At 39.3% G+C, this 23,184-nt stretch overlaps 2 protein-coding genes across 5 annotated transcripts in view; one reads left to right on the top strand and one right to left on the bottom strand.

Moving 5' to 3' along the window:
* Nucleotides 1–14,663, bottom strand: part of bbs9 (Bardet-Biedl syndrome 9) — a 275,781-nt gene extending 261,118 nt beyond the window's left edge. For 2 of the 3 annotated variants that reach the window (XM_059022878.1, XM_059022879.1), the window contains exons 1-5: nucleotides 13,917–14,663; nucleotides 5,384–5,504; nucleotides 4,603–4,753; nucleotides 3,242–3,306; nucleotides 2,437–2,550 (exon numbers count right to left, since the gene is read on the bottom strand). In XM_059022878.1, coding sequence (XP_058878861.1) covers nucleotides 2,437–2,550; nucleotides 3,242–3,306; nucleotides 4,603–4,753; nucleotides 5,384–5,495 — 442 coding nt within the window. In that variant the 5' untranslated portion in view covers nucleotides 5,496–5,504; nucleotides 13,917–14,663. The remainder of the gene's footprint in view (nucleotides 1–2,436; nucleotides 2,551–3,241; nucleotides 3,307–4,602; nucleotides 4,754–5,383; nucleotides 5,505–13,916) is intronic. The other variant, XM_033998802.3, reaches the window with a different exon arrangement.
* Nucleotides 14,664–15,425: 762 nt separating this feature from the next.
* Nucleotides 15,426–23,184, top strand: part of LOC117399430 (cytosolic 5'-nucleotidase 3-like) — a 28,618-nt gene continuing 20,859 nt past the window's right edge. Inside the window, exon 1 of one of the 2 annotated variants that reach the window (XM_033998565.3) lies at nucleotides 15,426–15,877. In XM_033998565.3, coding sequence (XP_033854456.1) covers nucleotides 15,740–15,877 — 138 coding nt within the window. In that variant the 5' untranslated portion in view covers nucleotides 15,426–15,739. The remainder of the gene's footprint in view (nucleotides 15,878–23,184) is intronic. The other variant, XM_033998567.2, reaches the window with a different exon arrangement.

Here is a 23,184-nt window from a genome sequence, read left to right as displayed (position 1 = left end):
GTGAATCAAATCTATTACAGTTCAAATGGACAATCAGTACATTTACATGACAAAGCGTTTTCCGAAAACAAAAACTGATTCTTAAAACGTCACTTTCTGTGTTTACATGATTAATGATAGCGAATCTAATTAGAATTCAACTGTATACATGGATTTAAGTTTTCGGAAAACACTGGATATTTTCGCATGCAAAGTACTGTAGTAGCCTAAGTCCGGTCTTCAAATCGTACATTAGTGCTTTATCGAAGTGTCAAGTCTTAAATTCAAAGATTACTATCCTATACATCTATTCAGATTCCCCACAATGTGCAATCAGCCTTTCCAAAAGCTCATCCTGTTCTATATTACCAGTTTCTTTTGCAGACATTATTTTAAATTATCACATCATTTTAAAGCTGGAAAACATTTGCTGCTGCAGTATGGGCTATTAACAAATGCATACGGACTTTAACAAATGTATTACTTTATCCCTAACTAGACAAATGGATGCATGCAGACTCACTACAGATTATTATTATTTTCTCTGTTTTCCAAAAACAACGTGCAGGAATGAAGGTCAAAGTTTGCACATGTGCAGTACGCTATCGGAAAAAGTTTTCCGAAAACTGTTTACATGACATACATTTTGTTAGTTTTTGGAATTTAATCGGAAATTTCTAGGTGCTGTTTTCTGACTTTCGGAATATTCCAATACATTTTCCAAAAACTGTGTATACATGACTTTTGATATCGGAATTCTTATGCTCATGTAAACGCACTGAATCATAAGAAGAATAAAGGAAAACCTTTCCTACAAAAAAAAAAAACCCTTGGGTACCAAGCACTACACGTGACTACATTTTTTTCTTTTCTTTTTGCTTTTTTGTAAATAGTCTGCCCAGTACGGCCCATAAACCTGCTGTTAATTTCAAGTTTCACAATTTCTGGAATCAATTTGGCTTCTTTAACATATAATGTTTGCCAGTGCCAGCGATGCTTTGGTTCTGTGCAACGGCTATCAACAGGCAGCTAGGATCCAAGAAAAGCAATGACTTTAGTTTCCTAAACTTCTTTCATGAGGAAAACAGGAAAAAAACATCCAAGATCAACATTTTGTTTCTGTCAGTTACTCAAACTGAGCAATACAAAAAAGAAAAGCCTTTTTGTTGAAATAATCTGAACCAGTAGGCTGGGAATCAAGTGCTAAATCAAGTCCAGCCTTAAAGTATTGATCTGAATGCAAAATACCCTCCTATTCCCAAAACAATAATGATTTGAAAAAAAACACACATGGATTTTTTTGGCCAGCTATACAAACATTAACTTACCTCTTTCAACACTGTATATATATTGACACACACACACACACACCTTAGTCTAAGAAACACCAGACAAATAACATTATATACAGGGTGCTGCATCGACGTACAAAGTTACAAGGAAGACGTTATACTAGCAAGGTAAACTATTGTTGTCAAGTACACTTGATTTGTCCTATAGTTGTTATTATATGACAAGTGCTTTGGTCTTTATGTATTTTAAGGTCCAGTTTTTTATTTTTTAAGTCAGTTGACTTTAACCAAAATAGCTCTGTGACAGGCTGCTGTTGTTATGCTGTCAATGGACTCTTCATGGGTTTGTTTATGCAAACTGTACAGTGTGGAATCCCAATGAAAGTGAATCATAAAATATATATTCCCATTTATATCTATTTTTCAATACACTGAAACTATTCGATTAGTGATGAATATGTAACTTTAAATTTAAAACTCTAGGAAGGCTGTTGATGGAGTTATTCCAAAATCCATCAATTTCCAAACCGTGTAGGTTTGCACATGTTCATTGTCTTGTATTTTTGGAGTCTGTGGTGTATTGTGCTGCCAATTTTTAAGGAAAGGGCTGAGGACTAAGGAAAGGAGGATAGTAAGCAGATGGCCCCATCCTAGAATTTTTTTTCAAATGTGTCATTATTAGTTTCAATCAGATGCAGTATTATCAATGTAAAAGTAAACTTTTTTTGTCTCCAAGCTTATTAGAACAATCTCTTCAATACCTCATCACTGCACTGCTTATTGTGTCAGCTGATTCCCAAATGTCATTGCTTAGTTACATAATTAGATTCATGAATCCTAATGCTCATTGGATTTGAACAGGATTATACTTGCCATGTACACTACAAATGTTAAGTGCAATTCACTTTCTTTTTTTTAGTCCAGTCCCTCTGAAGTCATATATAAATTTGCTGCCTAAAAGTTGGATCATAGACATAAAGTGGCATAACAGGATTATAGTTTATAATTTCGTTCATAAGCTATTACCTTGGCCTTTAGACATGTATCTGACACATGATAATTCAATCAGCAACAATACATAATCTGAATTCTTCAAGAAGAAAAAAAAACAAAACATTGCTTTCACAGAATGAAAATAAAATGGTCTCTTTGGTGCTTGATTTACCTTTGACTCCGCCAAAAGGGCCATAGGCCATGTTGCATGCTGTTCTCTGAAGATTGTGCTCATATATTAGTCTTAGCTGGTATTGATTTCCATGATCTACAGTGCCAGTGGTCCCTGTAACAGAATATCATAACGGCAAAAGTTAATAATCATTATGTTTACCGCTCAATGCGAGTTTTTGCCAGTCTACCCTTCCTGCCTCTCCATCTTACTGTAGCATGCATTGCCCCATTAACAAGTTAATGGAATCATGTAGCATGCTTTCACAGTACTTAATTATATATACTATATTGATTGTTTTCCCTTCATGATTAATACCATAAACGTAATGACAGTCATGGCAGTTCTCGGATAAAAGTTCACCATATCTCCCTGTGCTTTGTAAAGCTTACCTATGCTTTACCATGTGTTCACTATCCTTTATTTCACTTCCCCAAGCTTTTACAATAATAAACACTATACAATTGCTGTTTTAGAATTCATCAAATGAAGCCTTCAATGTATTTTTTTTAAATAAACAAGGGCAAGATTTTTTTTACACCATTGCTTGTAAAAAGAACATTTCTTTCCTTTCTAGGGTTCACAAAATATAATTTTTTATGTATTTAACATTTACAGTATTTCACAAATATTAACCCCAGAAGGTTTAGAAAAAATATTTAAGTCTCTGAATACGGAGGCTGGTTTGTGACATTATGGTGTCTATATTGCATTTTCTTAAATAGGAATTCAGATTCTATGGACAGCACTATCACAAATCGGTCACAAAAATCACAGACTGGTCCGAGAATAAGAAATATTTTACCAGAGACTGTATACACAGACAGCTTTCTGGGCTGCAAAACGGCCAAGTGAAGATTTTCTGTACCACTAAAAGGAAACAAAGTATGGATTAGCACACAAAAAATATATATATACCTCTGTTTGTAAATGTATCGATAAACAGTAAATTACATTAAAAATGTGAAACTATAAATACTGCTTTTATACAATGCCTTAGTTTGAATACAAGCTACATTGTTCTATGTTTAATATGTCAGGGAATGCTTACAATTGCTATTTCTATATAAAAATCTCTATTAAAAGGAGGGTCATTTTTTTTTTTTTTTTTTTTTTTTTTTTTTTAAATCGAGCAGCATGTAGGTTTGGAGTTACAAAAAAATAGCATGAAATTGCTCATAAGGACCAGTAAATAGCTCAGCTAATTAAACCACAAACAACAACAGAAAAAATAACGATCAAACTTCCACATTTTAACAATTTTCTAGAATCTTAAATCAGATATGAAACAAATTATTTCATGAGAAGTAAAACAATGCCTTGATAATATAAAAGGGGGAAAAATTATTTCACTCAATAACTAACTTTGCAAGACCTTGAACACATCTATTTATAAAGGTGCACATACCTAATCAGTCTTTTGAACTGCCTACGATAATGTGATTATAAATATTTAGACTGAATCAGCATACTTTACGCATGATTCAGTTATATCTGATTTGCTTGTCTAATACTTCCAGGGTTAAATCAGGTCTTAAATAAACATCAGTTCTCTTAAGATGATGGAAGCTTACCATAGTACACCAGTTTACAATCATTTCAAAGCCATATTTAAGTGCAACTCATTGCTCAGTGACCTAACCAAGCATGTGCGTCTGTAACCTACTTTAGGCAGCAAGTTTATACCCTAATGAGAATATATTACAGCTTTCCTGATGCAAATGTTCAGGAGGACATTTTTTCTCACATACTGGGTGAAATGATGAGTTTAAACTGGTACTTGAAACAACTTACACCTGTTTGGTATCACAATATGCATACAAAGTGTATGCTTGCATTATACAGGTTAGAATAAAGCTATAAAACTCAAAACACGTGCCGTCTTAGCCCTCAGATCTGCTGTCTGACAAACTGACTTGCAAGTGGGAGATGCAGCTTTTAATATAGAATATTGCTCTGGGATGCCATGTGCAAATCAACTCATGTCATGTGAGGTACAGCCCATTTACAAAGAATTGTGTGTTTTAAGACACTTTGGAACAGGTAATAAACATGTTTGACAATTAATCAATATTTGAGCAGCTGAGCTGAAAGATGTTCTAGTGCTAGTTTATGACCGTTACTCAGCCTTTAGATTTCAATATAGCAAAGAGGTCTAGCACTTACGAGACAAACTTTCCGGCCTCCACTTGTATGATGGGATCCTTGAGATGCACCTCCACCAGCTGCTCTTCTGGGTTCATTGCCTCTCCTGGGTTGGACGGATTTGGCGCATAAACTCGTAGGAACCCCATGTAGCTTCCCAAAATGATCTTATCTGTTAAAGATATTTTTTAACACAATCATTCAACCACTCTTTGGTCAACTTTTATTTTCTAGTTGTTTTTGAACAGTGTGATTGTTTTAAATGTTTCATTTTTATCTGACCTTGCACTTGGACTACCATTGCAGGTACCCTAGTGGTGGCTACCTGACACTGCAATTGATTTTTATTGTAAACTGTAGATACAAGTTTGAAGCCTGTGCCAGCGTGTCAACCACAATCCCTCCATCTCTCAATCTTTCCAGTTCTAGCCAGTGAAATTGAGTGTGGTTTTCATTGGCTGATATAAACATTTTTGGTTTAAAACATACTGTAGGTATTTATTTATTTACTTTAATTTAGAGTGACAAATTATTATTTGTATTTATCTTTCTCCCCCAATTTGGAATGTCCAAATATGTTCATTCTCCTCAACGCAGTGGGTACCCACATAGCACAGACGTTTTGAGGGTGTGTGAGCGTCCTCCGATCTCACAAGGCTAAAGCCAACAATTTTTTATGTTTTGTTTCCATGAGAAGTTTACATTGTGGTCCTTGTAGGCCCCTTTGCTCCATTGGTATACAACTAGTAATTATACTAATTAAATAAACAAAGGGGATACTTAGATGTACATAGTCACCTACCATGTCCAGTGGCACTGTTGTCAATATTAGCCACACATAAGCATCCTTGGTCAAATTCTTCGTCTTGCCCCACTGACGAGGACCACCAGTCCCGGGCTTTAAACAGAGACATTCTTCCCTACTACAAAACACAAAGAGAAAGATACCAGTTCTCACCCTTGCTCATGTTCACTACAAGCCTTCAACTTACATTTGCAAAAGATCACCTCATCTAATGAAACATGACAAGTGAAACTAGGACTGAATTATTATTAACTATATATACCAAGCATGTTATACTGCCACAATTTTATGGGTTAATTTTTCTTGTACAATAACAATGATGAAACATGACCTAGAGAATGCTGCCGATTCGTGATTCACAGGATCTTCTCCTTGCTACTGCTTCAAAATGAAGTCCTCTCTGTTGGTTTGAGTGGCGGCAAGGGCGGCTGACAGGTTAAGGACAGACCGACAAGGACACTGGCTGTTTTGTGGCTGTTCTGTGTTGTTGTCTTGTGCTACAGCAACAGCAACAGCAGGGAAAGGCAGCTCTCAACTCTCCTGAGGCCTGTCTCCGCATTATCTCCAGCAGGAGCAGGTAGAGTGAAAGGCTGAATTCACCTAGCTAATAAAATTGACTTAACTTTAACTTTTCTGGGTTTTATAACTTGGATTTTGGGTTTTACTTAGTTGAATTAACAATGTATTTATTTATATTGGTCTGTTTTTGGTATTACTGTTTTCACTGAATCTATTGCCTTTTTTTTCTTCTTTTCACTGATTTCATTACTTTTGCTGTTCTTGTTTTGGCTACCTTAGGTCCTACACCTCTGAGAATAGTGAACATCTCAATATGCCCCCTAGTTAATGCTAGGAGTATAGTGAACAGTTGATCACTTCCATTTATGGTTTAAATCCCAACCCAGTCCCCCAATTTTTATTGCTATTACTGAAAGTCGGTGTGTTTTTATTAATATTGCTTGGATGTATAATTGTTGTATCGTTTATCATTGAGTATGGTCTACTTAAGTCTCCCTTTGTATCAGTGCTGCACTACTGAGATGTACCTGTGCTGGCCCTGTGGGCACAAAGTTGAATAAATACATCAATAAATAAACGTTAGGTTATGATCATAACTCTGGTTCCCTGAAATAGAAATGTAACCATTACCGAATGGGATATATCTCCTATAGCCCGAATTACCTGAGGACTTGTATCAAAGCTGCTCCTTTAAGAGCCCCGTATGCATCAGATGTTGTCTCCGCCCCCAGGAGATAAACACTAGTGACGCATAAGGCTCAGTGCCATTTTCTCTTCAGGCCTGCTGTGTTGGAGTGAACTCATCGACCTCTAAGGGTAATGGTTACAATTCTATTTCAGGGAACCAGGGTTATGATAATAACCTAACGTTCCCTTTCAAGTACGAAATGTAAACCATTAACAAATGTGATACAATACCCAAGCTGTTGCAAGTGAAGGACTTGCAGCACCAGCAGATGTGCTAGAAAGGAAGGTAAACTGTCTTTAGCATTCTGGCCGAGGACCGATAATGGTCCATGGCGTATAGTCTACAGTACATTGAGGGAGAACCCTCATGCAGTGTATATGTTGCAAGGTTAGGCTACAAGGCGCTAAAGCGCCCACCACTACGTTCTAGAACATTCAATATATCACTTTCTACAGCTAAAATATAAATCCTATACCGTATAGCAATGCATCCAATATAAACGAGATATTAAAATCAAATATATGCTTACCTTCCAGTATATGGAAGAATAGTGTAGGATATATTGGAAAATAAGAAAAGGCAGAGACTAACTTTGACCAAAAAGCAATCAGTTTTTCGGAGCATGGACCACGTCAGCTTGTAAGATCAAGTTGAATGGTAACGAATGGGATCTTGCTCTAGGCTTATATAGGATTTTCCCTCCATTGAATACATCAGGAGTCCCAATTAATTCTGATCATCAATTTATTTTGACATTTCTTATCTAAGTTAATGATACATTCTAGAAGGATCTGGTCAACTCCTTTTTCAAAACTGATTGGATATAACTTCTTGCCAAAAAATATTGGCACATGATTTCATAGCTCATAGTGAGGTGGACCAGAGTTCACAGAATTCTTGCGATAATACAAGTTTATATGTGTAAAAAGAGATGCTGTTTTTAATATGGAACTCCAGCTCTATTTGATTATATTAACCTGGGTCAAAAATATATGTCCCTCTTAGCCGCATATTATGTTACCTTTTTAGTGTGTTGTCAGTGGGCCAGTTTAACTTCATATACAAATGTGTGTTAAAGTATGCGACAAAGAATGTAGGGGAATTTCCTTTGAAGCCTTTGAATAAGCATACCGTGGCCAGTTCAATTATTTTAATTTAAATTTAAACTACAATGAACATGTTAAATACAATAGCCTTATATTAACTTGTATCATGCTTGGACTTGGATCATGCCTGATCTCTCTCTGTTTCTAAAAGTTGCCTGCACAAGCAAGTTTTTAAGACATCCTGTTTTCTTTCCAAGACTATTGTTTTGATTAATGTGAAACACCATTGTAAGCACTTCTCCAAATTTACCGCATGAAGTTTTCTCCCAAAGAAAGTCGCTACTTATTTGATAAGAATTGATACTGGACACAACTCCCCTAATTTATGAAATGCTCGCTTTGACTGCCAGGTTTTCTTATTATAGAAAGGCCTTGGATTCAAAACTGCGGACGACAAGCAAATCTCACTTTGACTGCCAAAAAGAACCTTCCATATCTAGTACCACTCTGCTTGCAAGCAGATAAGGGCAAGGCTGTTTGTCTGTAGATTTATTGTGTACTAAAATGATTGAATACAGTTTACACTTTATTTGTCTAATATTCCAACCTAACGGTTCCTGTTTTTTACTGCAGTAAAAACTTTGTATTACAGTAGAGCCTTAAACAAGCAAAAACATCTATTAGTTGAAATATGTTTCTTATTAGATCAAAATACTTAAAACATTATTTCTCTTCAGAGAGTTTTGTCACTATTATTAGATCAGAATACTTTTTTTTATTTAAAACCTCTATGCTTAGTAACAACACAATCAAATAAAATCAAATAGGTATTTTTAGTTTCCAATATCTAAAAAGGGTTACCCTTTTGTTTTTGTTAATTTGCAATACCTAGCCTCCGTGTTTAGTTCCCCCAGATGCCTGCTTCTTTCAAGGTTACAGGCTTCCTTGTGCAATAGTCTGACCAGCTCCAAGAGTGTATGTGCACTAATGACAAAGGCACATAGACAAGCTTTTTTTCTAACATTAACACTTGTTCACTTTTCTTAGTTCAAATCATTGTAACCTGTTCATAATTTGCTGCAATATTATTTATGCTGGTTTTATATTCTTTAAAACACAGTACAATTATTACAATATTCTGACAGTGTCAGTACTGTCATATGTTCTTTCAACAAGAATAATGTTATTTGTATAACAGTTTAACTTTAAAATGATTTTATAACATGTATTTCTAATTCAGTTACTTCAGTATAACAGTTGCTCCTAGAAATGGTAATATTATTTTACTGAATTAAGTCTGACCCCTTTCTCAGTTCATACAAAATCCAGTTGAAGCAGGTTTTAAGACATCCTAGCCTTTTGCTAATTTTTGGTGTTGATTATTATAAGACACTACCGTAAGCATTTTCTAATACTCCTACCTTCTGTTATCCAAAAGTAATAAAAGTAAAGTAACGAACAAGCCTGCCAAGTTTGACTCCTTCCAGCAGGTGCTTTCACAGACTGCACACAACAGCTAACCCTTGTTTTCTACTGGTTGTACAGATCTATTTGAAAGGAGCATATACAGTATTACTATAATTATTGACAAAGAGTATATCATATCATTTCAATCAATACAGGTTAGTTTAAATCATCCAAATCATGTCTAATAACTCAGCACGTTCCCAACAGGATTCGAACTCTGTGCCAGGCTCAGCTCGGACTGGTTCTGCGAACACCACGACAAGCCTGCGCACATCTGCTAAAAATATAAAAAAATATATAAAAATATTTACAGTTACAGTCATTACAGTCATTACAATATTTGTTGCAGTTTCACAAATATTCAAATTGTATCCCAAAGATCAGCCTGCTTCCAGTAGCTGTGACAGTCTTGGGTCAGTTTCTGCTCACAGGTGTAGGTGACAGTCTTTAAAAGCCTGATAACTGCAAAAACTTAAATCTTGTTAGCTGGGCTCCCGTCTCTGCATTTTAACATTTTAACTGAATTTGGGTCCATCAAAGAACTTCCATGCAAAAGGATGTAATGACTTGTAGCACAAAAAGGACATGCCAGAACTGTCAGTGACAGCGTTACCAGAGTATCCCAAACATTACTTTATTTAGTTTACTTTTTCGCCATCTTACTTTAGAAAGTAATTGCCAAACATCGGAAGGCATTGTATTTGTAGCTCGGTCAACACAGTATTTAATTCTAACACAACGCTCCTAACTTGCTGTTACTTTGAAGACTCCTGCACAGATGCAATCCCATCAGTAAACACTCACAGGGGGCGGGGCAGGGGAGAGAAGGTGAGCTCAATCGCATGCAGATTCAGTGAGTCAGACCTGAGGGAAGTAGATTTTTTGCATTAAGCAGCTCTGCGCTTAATGCAAAAAATAATTGCCAATTCCAAATTTAATAAAAAATAAAAACTTTCTACTTAAACCCTTTACACAAAAGCGATGCACAGGCTTGACTGTCGATAGCCTCAGCCTTAAATATTAGCAAACATCATCATTCCAAGTTTACTACAGATGTTGGTTGATGACACTAGTTAACTTTGAAATGATGATAGAGCACCACGGTGTAAAGAAGTTTTGGTGTTAAAATGCTTAAAACCCACAGCCTTTTTAAAGGCTATCACTGCATTAAAAGAGAGTAATATCCCTGACTGTAGTGTCATTGTATTAACAAATTGTTATTGATATTTCTGTCATATGTACTCCTGCAATCTACAACACATGCAATCTGCTTTCAATTTACACTGAGCAGTGTACTTTATACTTTATTGTATGCAGTTACATTTTACATAGCTGCAGTGTGGGATTCCTGCTAAACTTGCTGTTTTGTTATTATAAGTACTATAAGTTGTATATTTATGTAGTATAGCATAAACATGTTCTTTTGAAATTATTAATGCATTATAGCTTACTTGTCATAATGCAGCCTTGTAACATTTCAACAACGGTTACTGGACTAAAAACATTTTACCAAATCTTAACATAAGTTGCAGGAAAACTACTAGAAGATAAGAGAGGTGACTCGCTCCTTGCTCTCGTTCAGATAAGTCAATTATTTAAATAGTCATGCCCCACCCCTAAAGCTTTTTATGCATTTTAAGTAAATGAGGAATGACATGGCATGATTAAATTGAAACACTGTTGTAATGGTAAAATCAATGACACTGCCGGCAGCTTGTCTGTGAGCTGCAAACAAAGTGGAAGAGGGGGAATTACAGACAAGCAGAGGTTACTTTATTCCCCAAACGCTCTTTCTTAAGCTTAAACCCTCTAGCACCTGTTGTTTTCAGCCATGAAATGGGAAAGTTCCCAGCTGCAGGTTTTACTCTCATGCCCTTTTCGCTGTACAGTATTTCTTTGAATTTGAGAATTGTTTTTAAACACAATACAGGAAGCCAGGAAAGACTCATTTTGTTAACACCTAAACAGTTACATCTTAAGTGCACTCCAGGTCTGAATGGTATGAATTACTGTAAGCCATGCTGATATTACAGCTGAATTATAAATCAGCAGATTTCAGCACACATTACAGTAACTGCACGTTAACTATATTCTAAAGAACATTGGTGCAGTCATCTCACAAACATATCATATTCCATTAAAACCTGATTCGCACCTCACTAACTCTGGGTACCAAGTTTTCTCAACACATCCTCTATAAATTGTATGAATTATAAAGAGCTGAGTTTGCCAAGCTTTCAGAAGTTCTAGTAGGGGACAGAATAGTTGCTTTTGTTAAATTGCAGAGAGCATTGAACCAAAAATAAGAGTTTTTTTCCTTCATGCCTGGGCTGTCCTGTCCTTGACATTTTAAACTTCTAACTATGCGAGTGTGTGTGTTTTTATATAAAATATACTGTTAAGTTTTTAACATATTAATTAACAAGTAAAAAGAGAAGCACATTTCTCTACTGTATCTAAATAGCTGTAGTTACAATTATTCTCCAACCTCTCCTCATGCTAGGCTTGCATAGACTCACAGATTAAAACTAGTGGGAGGAACAGAATTAATTAAGCAGTAATAAAAAGCTATTCAATATTGGAATCTGTTCATATCAGGCACTACCATTTTTTCCAAGGACACTAAAACACCTGCTACTAATTGTGCTTTCTGAATTATTTTCACTAATAAATAACTTGGTTGAAAAACAAATTATCACCCTATACCATCTAAAGAATGGTTTCTTATATGGCGGTCCATCACATAATCCCCTCTTCTTACAGTATATGCAGTATGACACTTTTCTTTAGGTTAGAATGTCAGGAGGACACTTTTGTCAATGCAAATTCCACCTTTGTGGAAATGCTGCATTGGTATCAATTGTGGAGCCCTTCTCCAAAACCATTGCAATCACTTTAATATGAATATGGCTTATTTTATAACCCATCTGATTTCTATTTAGATAATCTTGGTGGTACACAAAATTCTGAATAGGTTTTTTAAAAACTACTGCACATAAGAAACGGGAGGTTGGTTACATCAAATAGTACAATTTTGTCCACACAATCAACTTGAATTAAAGACTTGTTTGTGAAGCCATGAATCAGTGTATGAGCGTCAAACATAGTAGTGCAGTTTACCATTTGACTTTTTGGGGGGGGCTTATGAATTTAGCTCTCATAAAAGGTGAGGGATGAGCACATTGGTTAATCTTTGCTCATATTTGTTAAACTGCATGCATTTTGTTAGCTATTTGAAGGGAAGACAATTCTCCTGAACAGCTATCTAGTGAAAAATGGGTATTTATATTGAAACTGGAAATGCCACAGAGCTAATCTCTGGCATTCTCACCCCAACTGTGTATTTGTTGTGTGGTACTGTACTGCTAAAATTAATTCTCAGCTGTTCCCATTGGATTAACTATAACCCTTAGTGGACGTATGAACTGGTGACCCTTGGTTCAATTATCATGAGACCTAAAAAGCACTTCAGCATCCAATTTGGTATATGTGTCTCAATAGTGATCAGACACAAATAAATCTAGCACAAGATAGGTTCAACATGCAATAATCATTACACACAATACTCAAGCCTCTAACACTATTTGTCTTCTGGGCTGAAATAGGGACAGTAATATCTATGACACTCAGGTATGTTGTATTTGTAGTTTTAACCAGCATGTGTGCTGTGTAAATCATATTTCTGGAACTGCTAATATCCATTTGCCTTGATCAGCAGTAAGGTAAGTGGATTATACAGTACATCACCAGTATTATCTTGTACTCCTGAATGACAAATGCACCACATGACTGAGGATTCAAGAAGCAAATCCGCTTTAGTGTATATAGAATAAAGGCAGCTAATCTCAATCAAAGGGCTATTCTGTTTCATAAAAAACAGCGTAAGTGTTGGGAATCTTAATACAAAGTACTGTAACAGAAGTAGCAAGATATAGAAGACTAACATTATGGATACCAACAGTATTCAATAAATGATCTTCCCTTTTGTTTAAAATTAAAGTATAACAGCCTACCCTGCGGGTCCCAGATTATCAACACAACCTGTCTAGTCTTTCTCTTATTATTATTATTATTTATTTCTTAGCAGACGCCCTTATCCAGGGCGACTTACAATTGTTAAACATATCACATTATTTTTACATACAATTACATTATTTTTTACACATTATTTTTACATACAATTACCCATTTATACAGCTGTTTTTTTTTTACTGGAGCAATCTAGGTAAAGTACCTTGCTCAAGGGTACAGCAGCAGTGTCCCACCCTGGGACTGAACCCATGACCCTCCGGTCAAGAGTCCAGAGCCCTAACCACTACTCCACACTCTCTTAGCCTTGTGGTGATATATTATTTATTTATGTGGGTATGTCAATTTCTACCGTTACATTGTTTATTATTATTATTATTATTATTATTATTATTATTATTATTATTATTATTATTTAAAAACAACGTTTTGTGAAGACAGTTTGTTATGGACACTATTCCCATCACCATATTATTAAATCGATTTATAGATGTCTACAATAACTACGTTCAAATAGGTGGCACCAGCCTACATTTTGAAAAGTTGGCTGTGAATGACTCTACTAGACATGAAACCTTACATTGTTGAGCAATATAAACGACAATGTATAAATTGAACGCATGTTTTTTTCATCTGTCTGAACGACTTGTAGTCGGAAGTCTTGATATAATACACACACACACACACACACACACACACACACACACACTACAGTTCATTAAATATTAAAAGACTAGTTAACGTTAATTAAAAAACAAAAAAGATATAATAGATACCATACCTGGCCAAATTTCCAATGAAGTCCTTTCTCGTATTCTTTTGATTTTTGCTTAGCTCCAAAATAAATATTGACCAAATTAAAAACAAAAACAAATAAACAAAAAAATCAATTCTCCAGATAACGCCGCCAACAAATAGCAGTAGGTGAACAGATTCCAAGCTTTTGCTGAAGTTAATCAAGGTATGCTGCAAATAAAAGAAAAAGTCTTCCACATAAGAGAGCACTCTGTGTTGTTAATGCAGTAGAAATGTAGTTTTTAAAAGTCGTTTTGCTATCGTCTTTTGAACTTTAAACTTTTCCTCTGGTTCTACGTTGCATCCACAAGTCACAAAATCTTAAATTATAATGACACGCAGAAAGATGAAAATGAGAATCGACATGCGTTGAAAATAACAGTAAACAGGTAAGTAGGCTAAGCCACTTGTTATTAACAAGCAAAAGGCCAAAGAATGAATGAACTCGGGGGATGAGCCGCTGGCCTTTATACGATTTTTACCCTGGTTTTCTTCACTTTTACTAAAAAGAAATAAACTATACTCAGTCTATTCTCCTTCTTCTTCAAAACAGGCCTATCTGTATATGTACATTCCAGTTGGTAACAGGAAAAATCACATTTCGCTCCAATGATGTCTCGCCAACCTCATATCATCTTGCTGTTGTCATAGCACTGACATCAACGAACGTAGCCAACTGCACTGCGCAAGAAAGGAAGTCGACAATCAATCCTTCGCAAAGAATTCTGTGAGATGTATTTTTTTATGCTTTTGCCTGGAACAAATGAAAAAAACGTTCAGTTTCAGAAACAGACGATACAATTATAATGTAATTAATTATTGTTTTATTGTCTTAAGTCACATGTCTAATATTTAGAAAATGTATATTGTGATTGATTGTTAATGAATCAACATGGCAGAAATAAAATACTGAGGTCTAAATATGTATGTGGAAGGGGCTGTGAATTACTCTGTATTGTTCATATTATTATTTGTGAAGGTACGGTATCTTCAGTAACTTTTTGATGAATAAGCATGTGGATTCAATTTTTATACATGGGAACTTTCAACATATTTATCTTTTAGTTTACTGCAAGATACTTTCTTCTGAATTACAGCATACTTCACCCTGTATAATTACACTGAAATACATACTAATATTTACACTTTATTTAAAATCCAATAGGTATGTAGCTGTCCAACTTACTATCATTTATTTGTCATTTGTAAGTTTATACACATTACACTCTACCCAATGTTCAGGTACAAAGGCAAAGGCGCATTTCTGAGAGTTTATTGATAGTTTAAAATTATAGCGTTGCAATTATTTTATCCATCTGTGTTATTCCCCTTGCACTTGCTGAAAGAAAGAAACCCATTGCATGTTGTGTTTCTGCATAGAATAGAATAGAAACCATGCGCACTTTCAATATCTTTGCTCATTCTGCGGCAAAACCAAACACTTCATAAACCAGGAAGACGCTGCCTGGAACTCGATGGTCGGACGTTATATCTACGGACGCGTTTCCATAGCGGAAGATACAATTTTTAGTTAATTGAATGTCATAAATAAAGACAAAACATTTTTATGCACACAAAAAATGTAAATAATGTAATTTTAGAACAATTAAATTCGTTTTTTTTGTTTTGTTTCGCCTTGTTTCATTATTACAGTAAATGCACATTATTTATTTCTTAACGCCCGTCTACCAACTGGAATGGTAGGCTCCACGGAAGCTGTGTGTGACAGCTCGTGGGGGAAGGGAGGCATCACATCCTATGGTGATAGACGCTGGTGTAGCATTGAACACAGACTGAACCGAAGGCGGTATGGACAAGACAGCAGTAGTAAAAGTAGGGGCACTGGCAAGTGCCAGTGTATGTGCCCTCTTTGGTGGCGTGGTCTTAGCCCAGTACATCTTCACAAAGAAGAAAAAAGCGGGCCGGAAAACCAAGATCATTGAAATGGTGAGTTGTGTTCTCTGCAGTGTCCTTTTCTGTATATCGTTGGCCACCCCTCTATAGTATTGTGTTTTAAATCAGCTTCACAAGCCAAAATGTTGCATATGCAGTACATTATGTGTTGACAGACAGGGGTGGGTGTTGTGTTTTGTATAAGAAACGCGATCTAGTTGCATTAAATAAAGTAGCTTTTCTCATTTAAAAAATGCTTGGGCATCAGTGTTAAAACTGTATGAATAATCCTTGTGTGTGTATCTATTTAGTACGCTAAGGGTTAATTACAGTAGAATGTCTGCCTCTGTGTAAAAATAGCAATGACATTGGAGGTCACTCTGGTCCAACTTAAGATTGTCCTAATGCTGTGTTAGCAAACATGTGCCTTTAATTGAATGAATGTAGGTGATTTTCTTTGTCTGAAATGTGCTCTGTATGTGTGTGTGTCATTATTATTAGTTTTAGCAGACGCCTTTATCCAAGGCGACTTACAGAGACTAGGGTGTGTGAAGTATGCATCAGCTGCAGAGTCACTTACAATTAGGTCTCACCCGAAAGACGGAGCACAAGGAGGTTAAGTGACTTGCTCGGGGTCACACAATGAGTCAGTGGCTGAGATGGGATTTGAACCGGGGACCTCCTGGTTACAAGCCATTTTCTTTAAACACTGGACCACACAGCCTCCTGTGTCCTGTAGAATATTGAGCAAATAACTGACATGTCAGATGTAGAGGTTTGCAGCTGAATGAACGGTTTTGTTCTCCAAATTGATTCTGAACAACGGAATGTATTTGATAGGTACTGTAACTTCACTGTGTTAATACTGCATTTGATTGATGATAGAGTATGTTGTATTCCTGTGATTGAACTTTGACTTAAAATGTAAGACAGTAGTAATTTGTTAAATCTGCATCAGTTTCCCAACAGCATACATTTTACTGTAGGGTCAAGTGAACCAATTTCTGGGGAGGTGATTCATCCATTTGTAGTTGATGATAAATGTTAGCCTTTAGGCGTAATTCGGGGGATGCCGTAGAGGGCGCTCTCCCGCTTTGCGCTCCTTTTTTCTTCTTATCCTATTTCCTTTTCTTTAGCCTGTCTTACCTTCCCTCCGTGGCATCCTGCCCGGTAGCGTCCGCGATCTCTTCCGGGTGGAAGCTGATCCCAGTTCAGCCTCATTTAGTATTTCCAGCCAATCGCACAATGCAGCGCTCGCCACGTCAATTATTAGGGCATGGCCAGCACTGCTCCACGTATGTGTTATTGGCTGCCCCTCCTGTCTATCTCGCTCTCTTTTTCTACTTTAACCCAGCACTATTTCCGCTTCCTTGTCTGTGTTTGTTTTTTGTTCCTGGTCTGTGTTTGTTTTGTTGTTCGTTTCTTTCACTGCAAGCCGTTTCTCTGTCTGCGCTCGCAAGATAGTATCAGCTATTTTCCTACCTGCTTAGTCTGCGCCGTTCAAAACGCAGCGTCATTCTCAACTTGGTCTGCGTTTTCATCAGAAAGACTGTTTCAATGTCACCGCTGCACTGCAACTGTTTTACACCGGCGCCTCACAGACCATGGTTACCACGGCAACGCCTCAGCGAGTGACTACTGGGAGTGGTAAGTTGCTACGGCGACCAGGCAGCTTTAACAGGCAATGAGAGCCTGTGCCTCACGACTGCAATTTTCTGGCTCCTGCTGCAGCGCTTTTGCAACATGAGAGCTTCAACTCGCCGAATTGTGACATCTAAATACTGCAGGCTCCTCTTCTAGACCTACATTAACTTACTTATATCATCACTAACTGTTCTAAAGCAAATGCTTAATACATAGATAAGGATTGTAATCGCAATAACCAAATATATGCTACCCTGCTTCACTGAAGCCAATAGTTTCAATTCCAATCAAAACCTCTAGATGGCAGCATAACACCACAAGCTCTACATAATTTAAGATGATTTGCTATCGCTGCGAATCTCACACACTCCAAACCTTCTATCAATTCCTGCAGTTCGTTGTCTTTTTGAGGGATTCTCAGTACCCTCCTGCCTCAACCTCTTTTTCTACATATATTAACTTGAATTTTTCAAATCCAAACTCCTCCCCTTGAGAACCTTGTCATGAAGCCATGCTTATCAGCTTTCTGAGATGTTAAGAATCCACCGTCACATTAATTTACAGCTTCCCTGCATCAGGCCATTCCTGCAACCTTCTTGTTCCTGGATTTGCACTTCCTTATTTGCCCCCAACTTCTTCAAGGCACTTAATATAACTTTCAAAGTCCATTTCATTCAATTTGAGCTACCAGTCACATTCGGAAACTATGTGCTACGATTATCAACATTTCAGTCTAGCGTCCTCGTATCCCGCAATGGACAATACACTCTTAGACTGCTCCTGATCAAATCAATAGGTTTTGCAGCAGCCTCCGAGCAACGCATTCCTATCCTCTCAGGTTCTGCAGCGGCCTCAGATCTATGCATTCTTCATTTCTGCCCAAAGGCAGCCCCATCGCCGACATCATCTAAAAACGCCTTAACTCTCAAATACCAATTTTCACCGCATTCAGCAGCTCTCTGCTCTCTACAGCAGGCCACTGCAGACTACTGACAGCATTCCATCATTTACTCCCTCAGATCTCTGCCCGTTCAGCAGATCTTGCCTCTACTGTTAATATTTCCTCATTACAGCAAATCTCGGCTCCCTCTTCAGATCTGCTTCTATTGCAGCATACAAAAGTGGCTTTAGTTTACTGTTCAAATCTGCAACTGCTCTCCTCCAGAGCTTCCAACGCTCCAGCTTTCCTCCAATACCTGGATCTAAGATATATATATATACACGGAGAGCTTGACTTCCTCAGCAATTTAGTCATATGTCCGCTCATCCTCTCAGATACTACAAGCTTTAATATATGGTACGAGACTGGACATCTGTTTGATTTATGAATTAAGGAGTTCCACTATTTGGAGAATGATTGGAGTTGTGAAACCCAAATCTCTGATTTATGAGTTCACCTTTTCCATTCCAAACAGACAAGATGGTAGCAAACCGCTGATCAATCCCGTATTAACTAACACAGGATGGTTGGCATCTCAGCGCTCTGCCTTCGTTTTAAAAACATCTCAGCAGTCGATTTCATATATTTGTTCAGGTCCAGCTGCCACCTCAGCTCTCATCAAACTCTGCAACACCAACATCTGCCGTTCAACTAAATACAACACTCTCCAACCTTCTGCAATCTGCTCATCACTACATGGCCACACTCTTAGTCCCAGCGACCAAATCTTCATTTACCTCTGGATGGAAAACATTTACAACTTTCTGCACTCAAAATACATCCCATTCTGATTTAATGAGCAATGGATTCTAGCCTCCATCGCCCATGCAAGGGATTCTCTTCACTTAGCCCCCTCTACCGTTAAAGCCTACATCTCCGGAATTTAGTATTTCTGCCGCCTCATCTCCGTCCCTTCTTCAACACTCCTATCCATCCCATCAGTTTGCTTGACACTCAGAGAGATCCTCAAGCGCCCCCCCCCCCCCCTGCTGCTCCCTCCTGGCTCCCTATATCAATAGACATCCTTCACTCTTTAATATCTACCCTCAGAAAAAGCTGCTCTGTCTATGCAATGACCTTACCTTGGAAGTACTATGTCTAACTGCTCTTGTGAAGCACTTCCTCTGCAGGATTCCTGAAGGAACAGAGTGCACCCTGTGAACTTACCGTGACAACACCTGTGATTTACCGGTTTTTAAAAAAAAAAAAAAAAAAAAAAGCAAGAGTACCAAGACATCAAGGGGAATACAATGGATAGACTCTGAGCGTTAAGCCATTTCAACCATGAGGTCTTGTGAACCATTCCACGCACCCAGATACTGGACTTTGGCCAGCTGTAGTAATTTTACTACAGAACACTACACCTTGCAGTTAAAATAAAAAAAAATAAAAAAATAAAAAAATAAAAAAAATAAAAATCAGGACTTCATCAGGACTTCAAAACAGACAGTTACATCAAGATCCAGAAGTTCTGCAACCTGGTCCCAGGAGCAGACCCCAACCCTCGTCTCGTACTACCTTTCAGCAAAACAATATTCAACTGAATAACTCTCTCTCCGGCCTCCTTCAATCAGCACGTGGATTCATGGAGAACGCTCTCGCCCCATCTACCCGTTCCTCCTACTCGACTGCCTGGTCTTCATTTACTCACTTTTTTGCGAGTAAAAAATAAATAAATAAATAATTAAAAAAAAAAAAAAAAAAAAAAAAAAAAAACGGATCTCATACCTCTTTCAACCTACAGCACCTCCTCGCCTTCATCACTCACCTCAGGCTGTCTCTACGTTTAGCCCCCTCCTCTATTTAGATGCTACCTAGCGGGCATTCAGTATCAATTTCGCCTCCAATCTTTCTCCTCTCGTCCGTTCTAGAGATGGCGGATCTCTAGAGAGAACGCTCAGAGGTATGGAGAAAAGCCTGCTCCCCTCCTCTCCATCAAGTTAATCAATCTCTACTGACCTTCTCCTTTGTCTCATCACTGCTCTCCCGCAAGGATGCTTCAACCTATTCAACGACATCGTCATGGAAACCCTGTGCCTGACCGTCGCCTTTGGATTTCTCCGCTGTGCAGAATTCTCAACTCCATCAATTTCCAGCTTCCCAGCTCTAGGCCTCAAGTGCTCAGATCTCTCTCAAATCCCCGGAAACCACTTTATCCTCTTCATCAGATCTTCAAAAACGGTCCAATTAAGCCGAGGATTCAGTATCTTCTGTCAGATCCCCTCTTCGACAGCTCCAGATCTATACTTACGAGTCACTGGTTCTCATCCCGTTTATGCACCCTCTCGTCACGGATCGGACTTTCTTCTACTATTTTTCCCCCCATTCATTCTGGATCGGAGCAGCTGCCTCCGCGGCCAGGGCAGGTATCAACACTTTGATTAAGTCTATGGGGCGCTGGATCTCTTCAGCTGTGAACTTTATATTAGATCATCCTCTGCAGACATCGCCACAGCTCACCAAGCACTTGTTAGCTTGCCCGGAGTGGGGGGCGCCCTCTCCGCCAGGCCCACCAGAGGTTTCCTCCCTGCAGGGGGGTTTTTCCTCTCCACAGTGCGGACGGCTTATAGGCATAGGTTGTCTACTAACATCTCTTGTCTTTTCTCTTTTCTTCTAGCTTTTGTTTATGTGTGCGGCTCTGCGATCTCTTTTCTATCCCACGGTGTGGTTCTTGCGGGGAGCCGGGGGTCCTCTTTTGGGGGGAAGTGAGTCTCACTCCCCCGGCTGTCCGGGTCGGCCTCTCGTCTCAACCACTGCTGCCCGGCTGTTCCTCGCCGGCCTGAGGGGACCCCCGGCCACATCCTATTCTTCTGCTGCTTATGCGCTAAGCCTTCCAGGCCTCAACCTTGCTGTCCCATCTCCTCTCTTCTATTTCAGGTCCAGGACCATTTCAGCCCCCTCATGCAGTAGGCCGTGCCTCCACCTGCCGAGCGGGCCCCGACCGAGGGGGGGGGGGTTTCTCTGTTTTCGTCTCTCCTAAACGGACCCGAGACACTTTTTCCTAAGCTCTCCACGCCGCCCAGCTGCCAGCTTAGCTGCCTGAGGATGCTGCACTGAGTTGCGAAGGATCTGTCCTTTTGTCCTGTTCGTCCCCTTCCTGTCTCTTGCTCCACTAAACGCCCAGCAGCCAGAGGATGCTGCCTGACCCGTCGGGAGCGAGAGTCAGTTTGTTGTATGTTATATGTCTAAACTTTGCTCTCTCTCTCACTTTTACGTCACCCAGCAGTCGGAGGATGCTGTCTGACCCGGCGGAAAGTGTTTATATCTAATCCTTTGCTCTTCTCATGTCTCCCTCTCTACGTCGCCCAGCAGCCAGAGGATGCTGCCTGACCCGACGAGAAGGGAAAACTCTTCGTCCCCCCTATCTCGTCCTGCTATCAGTATCTAACCTCAATGTTACTAAGCACCATTCCCAAACTCCAGCCCTCAAACTCGTCTCACTCTTAAACTCTCAAATGTCTCACCCCTCTCAAGCCTCCTAAGCAACCGGAGAAATCCTCTCATCTGGTCTCATTCTTAATATCTCACTCCCAATTTCGCCTCCTCTCAAGCCCTCGTAGGCAACCAGTGAAATGTTAGCCTTTAGGCGTAATTCGGGGGATGCCGTAGAGGGCGCTCTCCCGCTTTGCGCTCCTTTTTTCTTCTTATCCTATTTCCTTTTCTTTAGCCTGTCTTACCTTCCCTCCGTGGCATCCTGCCCGGTAGCGTCCGCGATCTCTTCCGGGTGGAAGCTGATCCCAGTTCAGCCTCATTTAGTATTTCCAGCCAATCGCACAATGCAGCGCTCGCCACGTCAATTATTAGGGCATGGCCAGCACTGCTCCACGTATGTGTTATTGGCTGCCCCTCCTGTCTATCTCGCTCTCTTTTTCTACTTTAACCCAGCACTATTTCCGCTTCCTTGTCTGTGTTTGTTTTTTGTTCCTCCTCCTCCTCCCCACCTCTGCTCCTTTCCATATCGCACTGTCCGCACAGGGCTCCCTCAGGGGGGGAAGTGAGTCTCACTCCCCCGGCTGTCCGGGTCGGCCTCTCGTCTCAACCACTGCCGCCCGGCTGTTCCTCGCCGGCCTGAGGGGACCCCCGGCCACATCCTATTCTTCTGCTGCTTATGCGCTAAGCCTTCCAGGCCTCAACCTTGCTGTCCCATCTCCTCTCTTCTATTTCAGGTCCAGGACCATTTCAGCCCCCTCATGCAGTAGGCCGTGCCTCCACCTGCCGAGCGGGCCCCGACCGAGGGGGGGGGGGTTTCTCTGTTTTCGTCTCTCCTAAACGGACCCGAGACACTTTTTCCTAAGCTCTCCACGCCGCCCAGCTGCCAGCTTAGCTGCCTGAGGATGCTGCACTGAGTTGCGAAGGATCTGTCCTTTTGTCCTGTTCGTCCCCTTCCTGTCTCTTGCTCCACTAAACGCCCAGCAGCCAGAGGATGCTGCCTGACCCGTCGGGAGCGAGAGTCAGTTTGTTGTATGTTATATGTCTAAACTTTGCTCTCTCTCTCACTTTTACGTCACCCAGCAGTCGGAGGATGCTGTCTGACCCGGCGGAAAGTGTTTATATCTAATCCTTTGCTCTTCTCATGTCTCCCTCTCTACGTCGCCCAGCAGCCAGAGGATGCTGCCTGACCCGACGAGAAGGGAAAACTCTTCGTCCCCCCTATCTCGTCCTGCTATCAGTATCTAACCTCAATGTTACTAAGCACCATTCCCAAACTCCAGCCCTCAAACTCGTCTCACTCTTAAACTCTCAAATGTCTCACCCCTCTCAAGCCTCCTAAGCAACC

This window comes from Acipenser ruthenus, chromosome 4 (assembly GCF_902713425.1).
Source record: "Acipenser ruthenus chromosome 4, fAciRut3.2 maternal haplotype, whole genome shotgun sequence".
Classification (NCBI taxonomy): domain Eukaryota; kingdom Metazoa; phylum Chordata; class Actinopteri; order Acipenseriformes; family Acipenseridae; genus Acipenser; species Acipenser ruthenus.
This window is presented reverse-complemented; position numbering and strand designations above follow the sequence as displayed.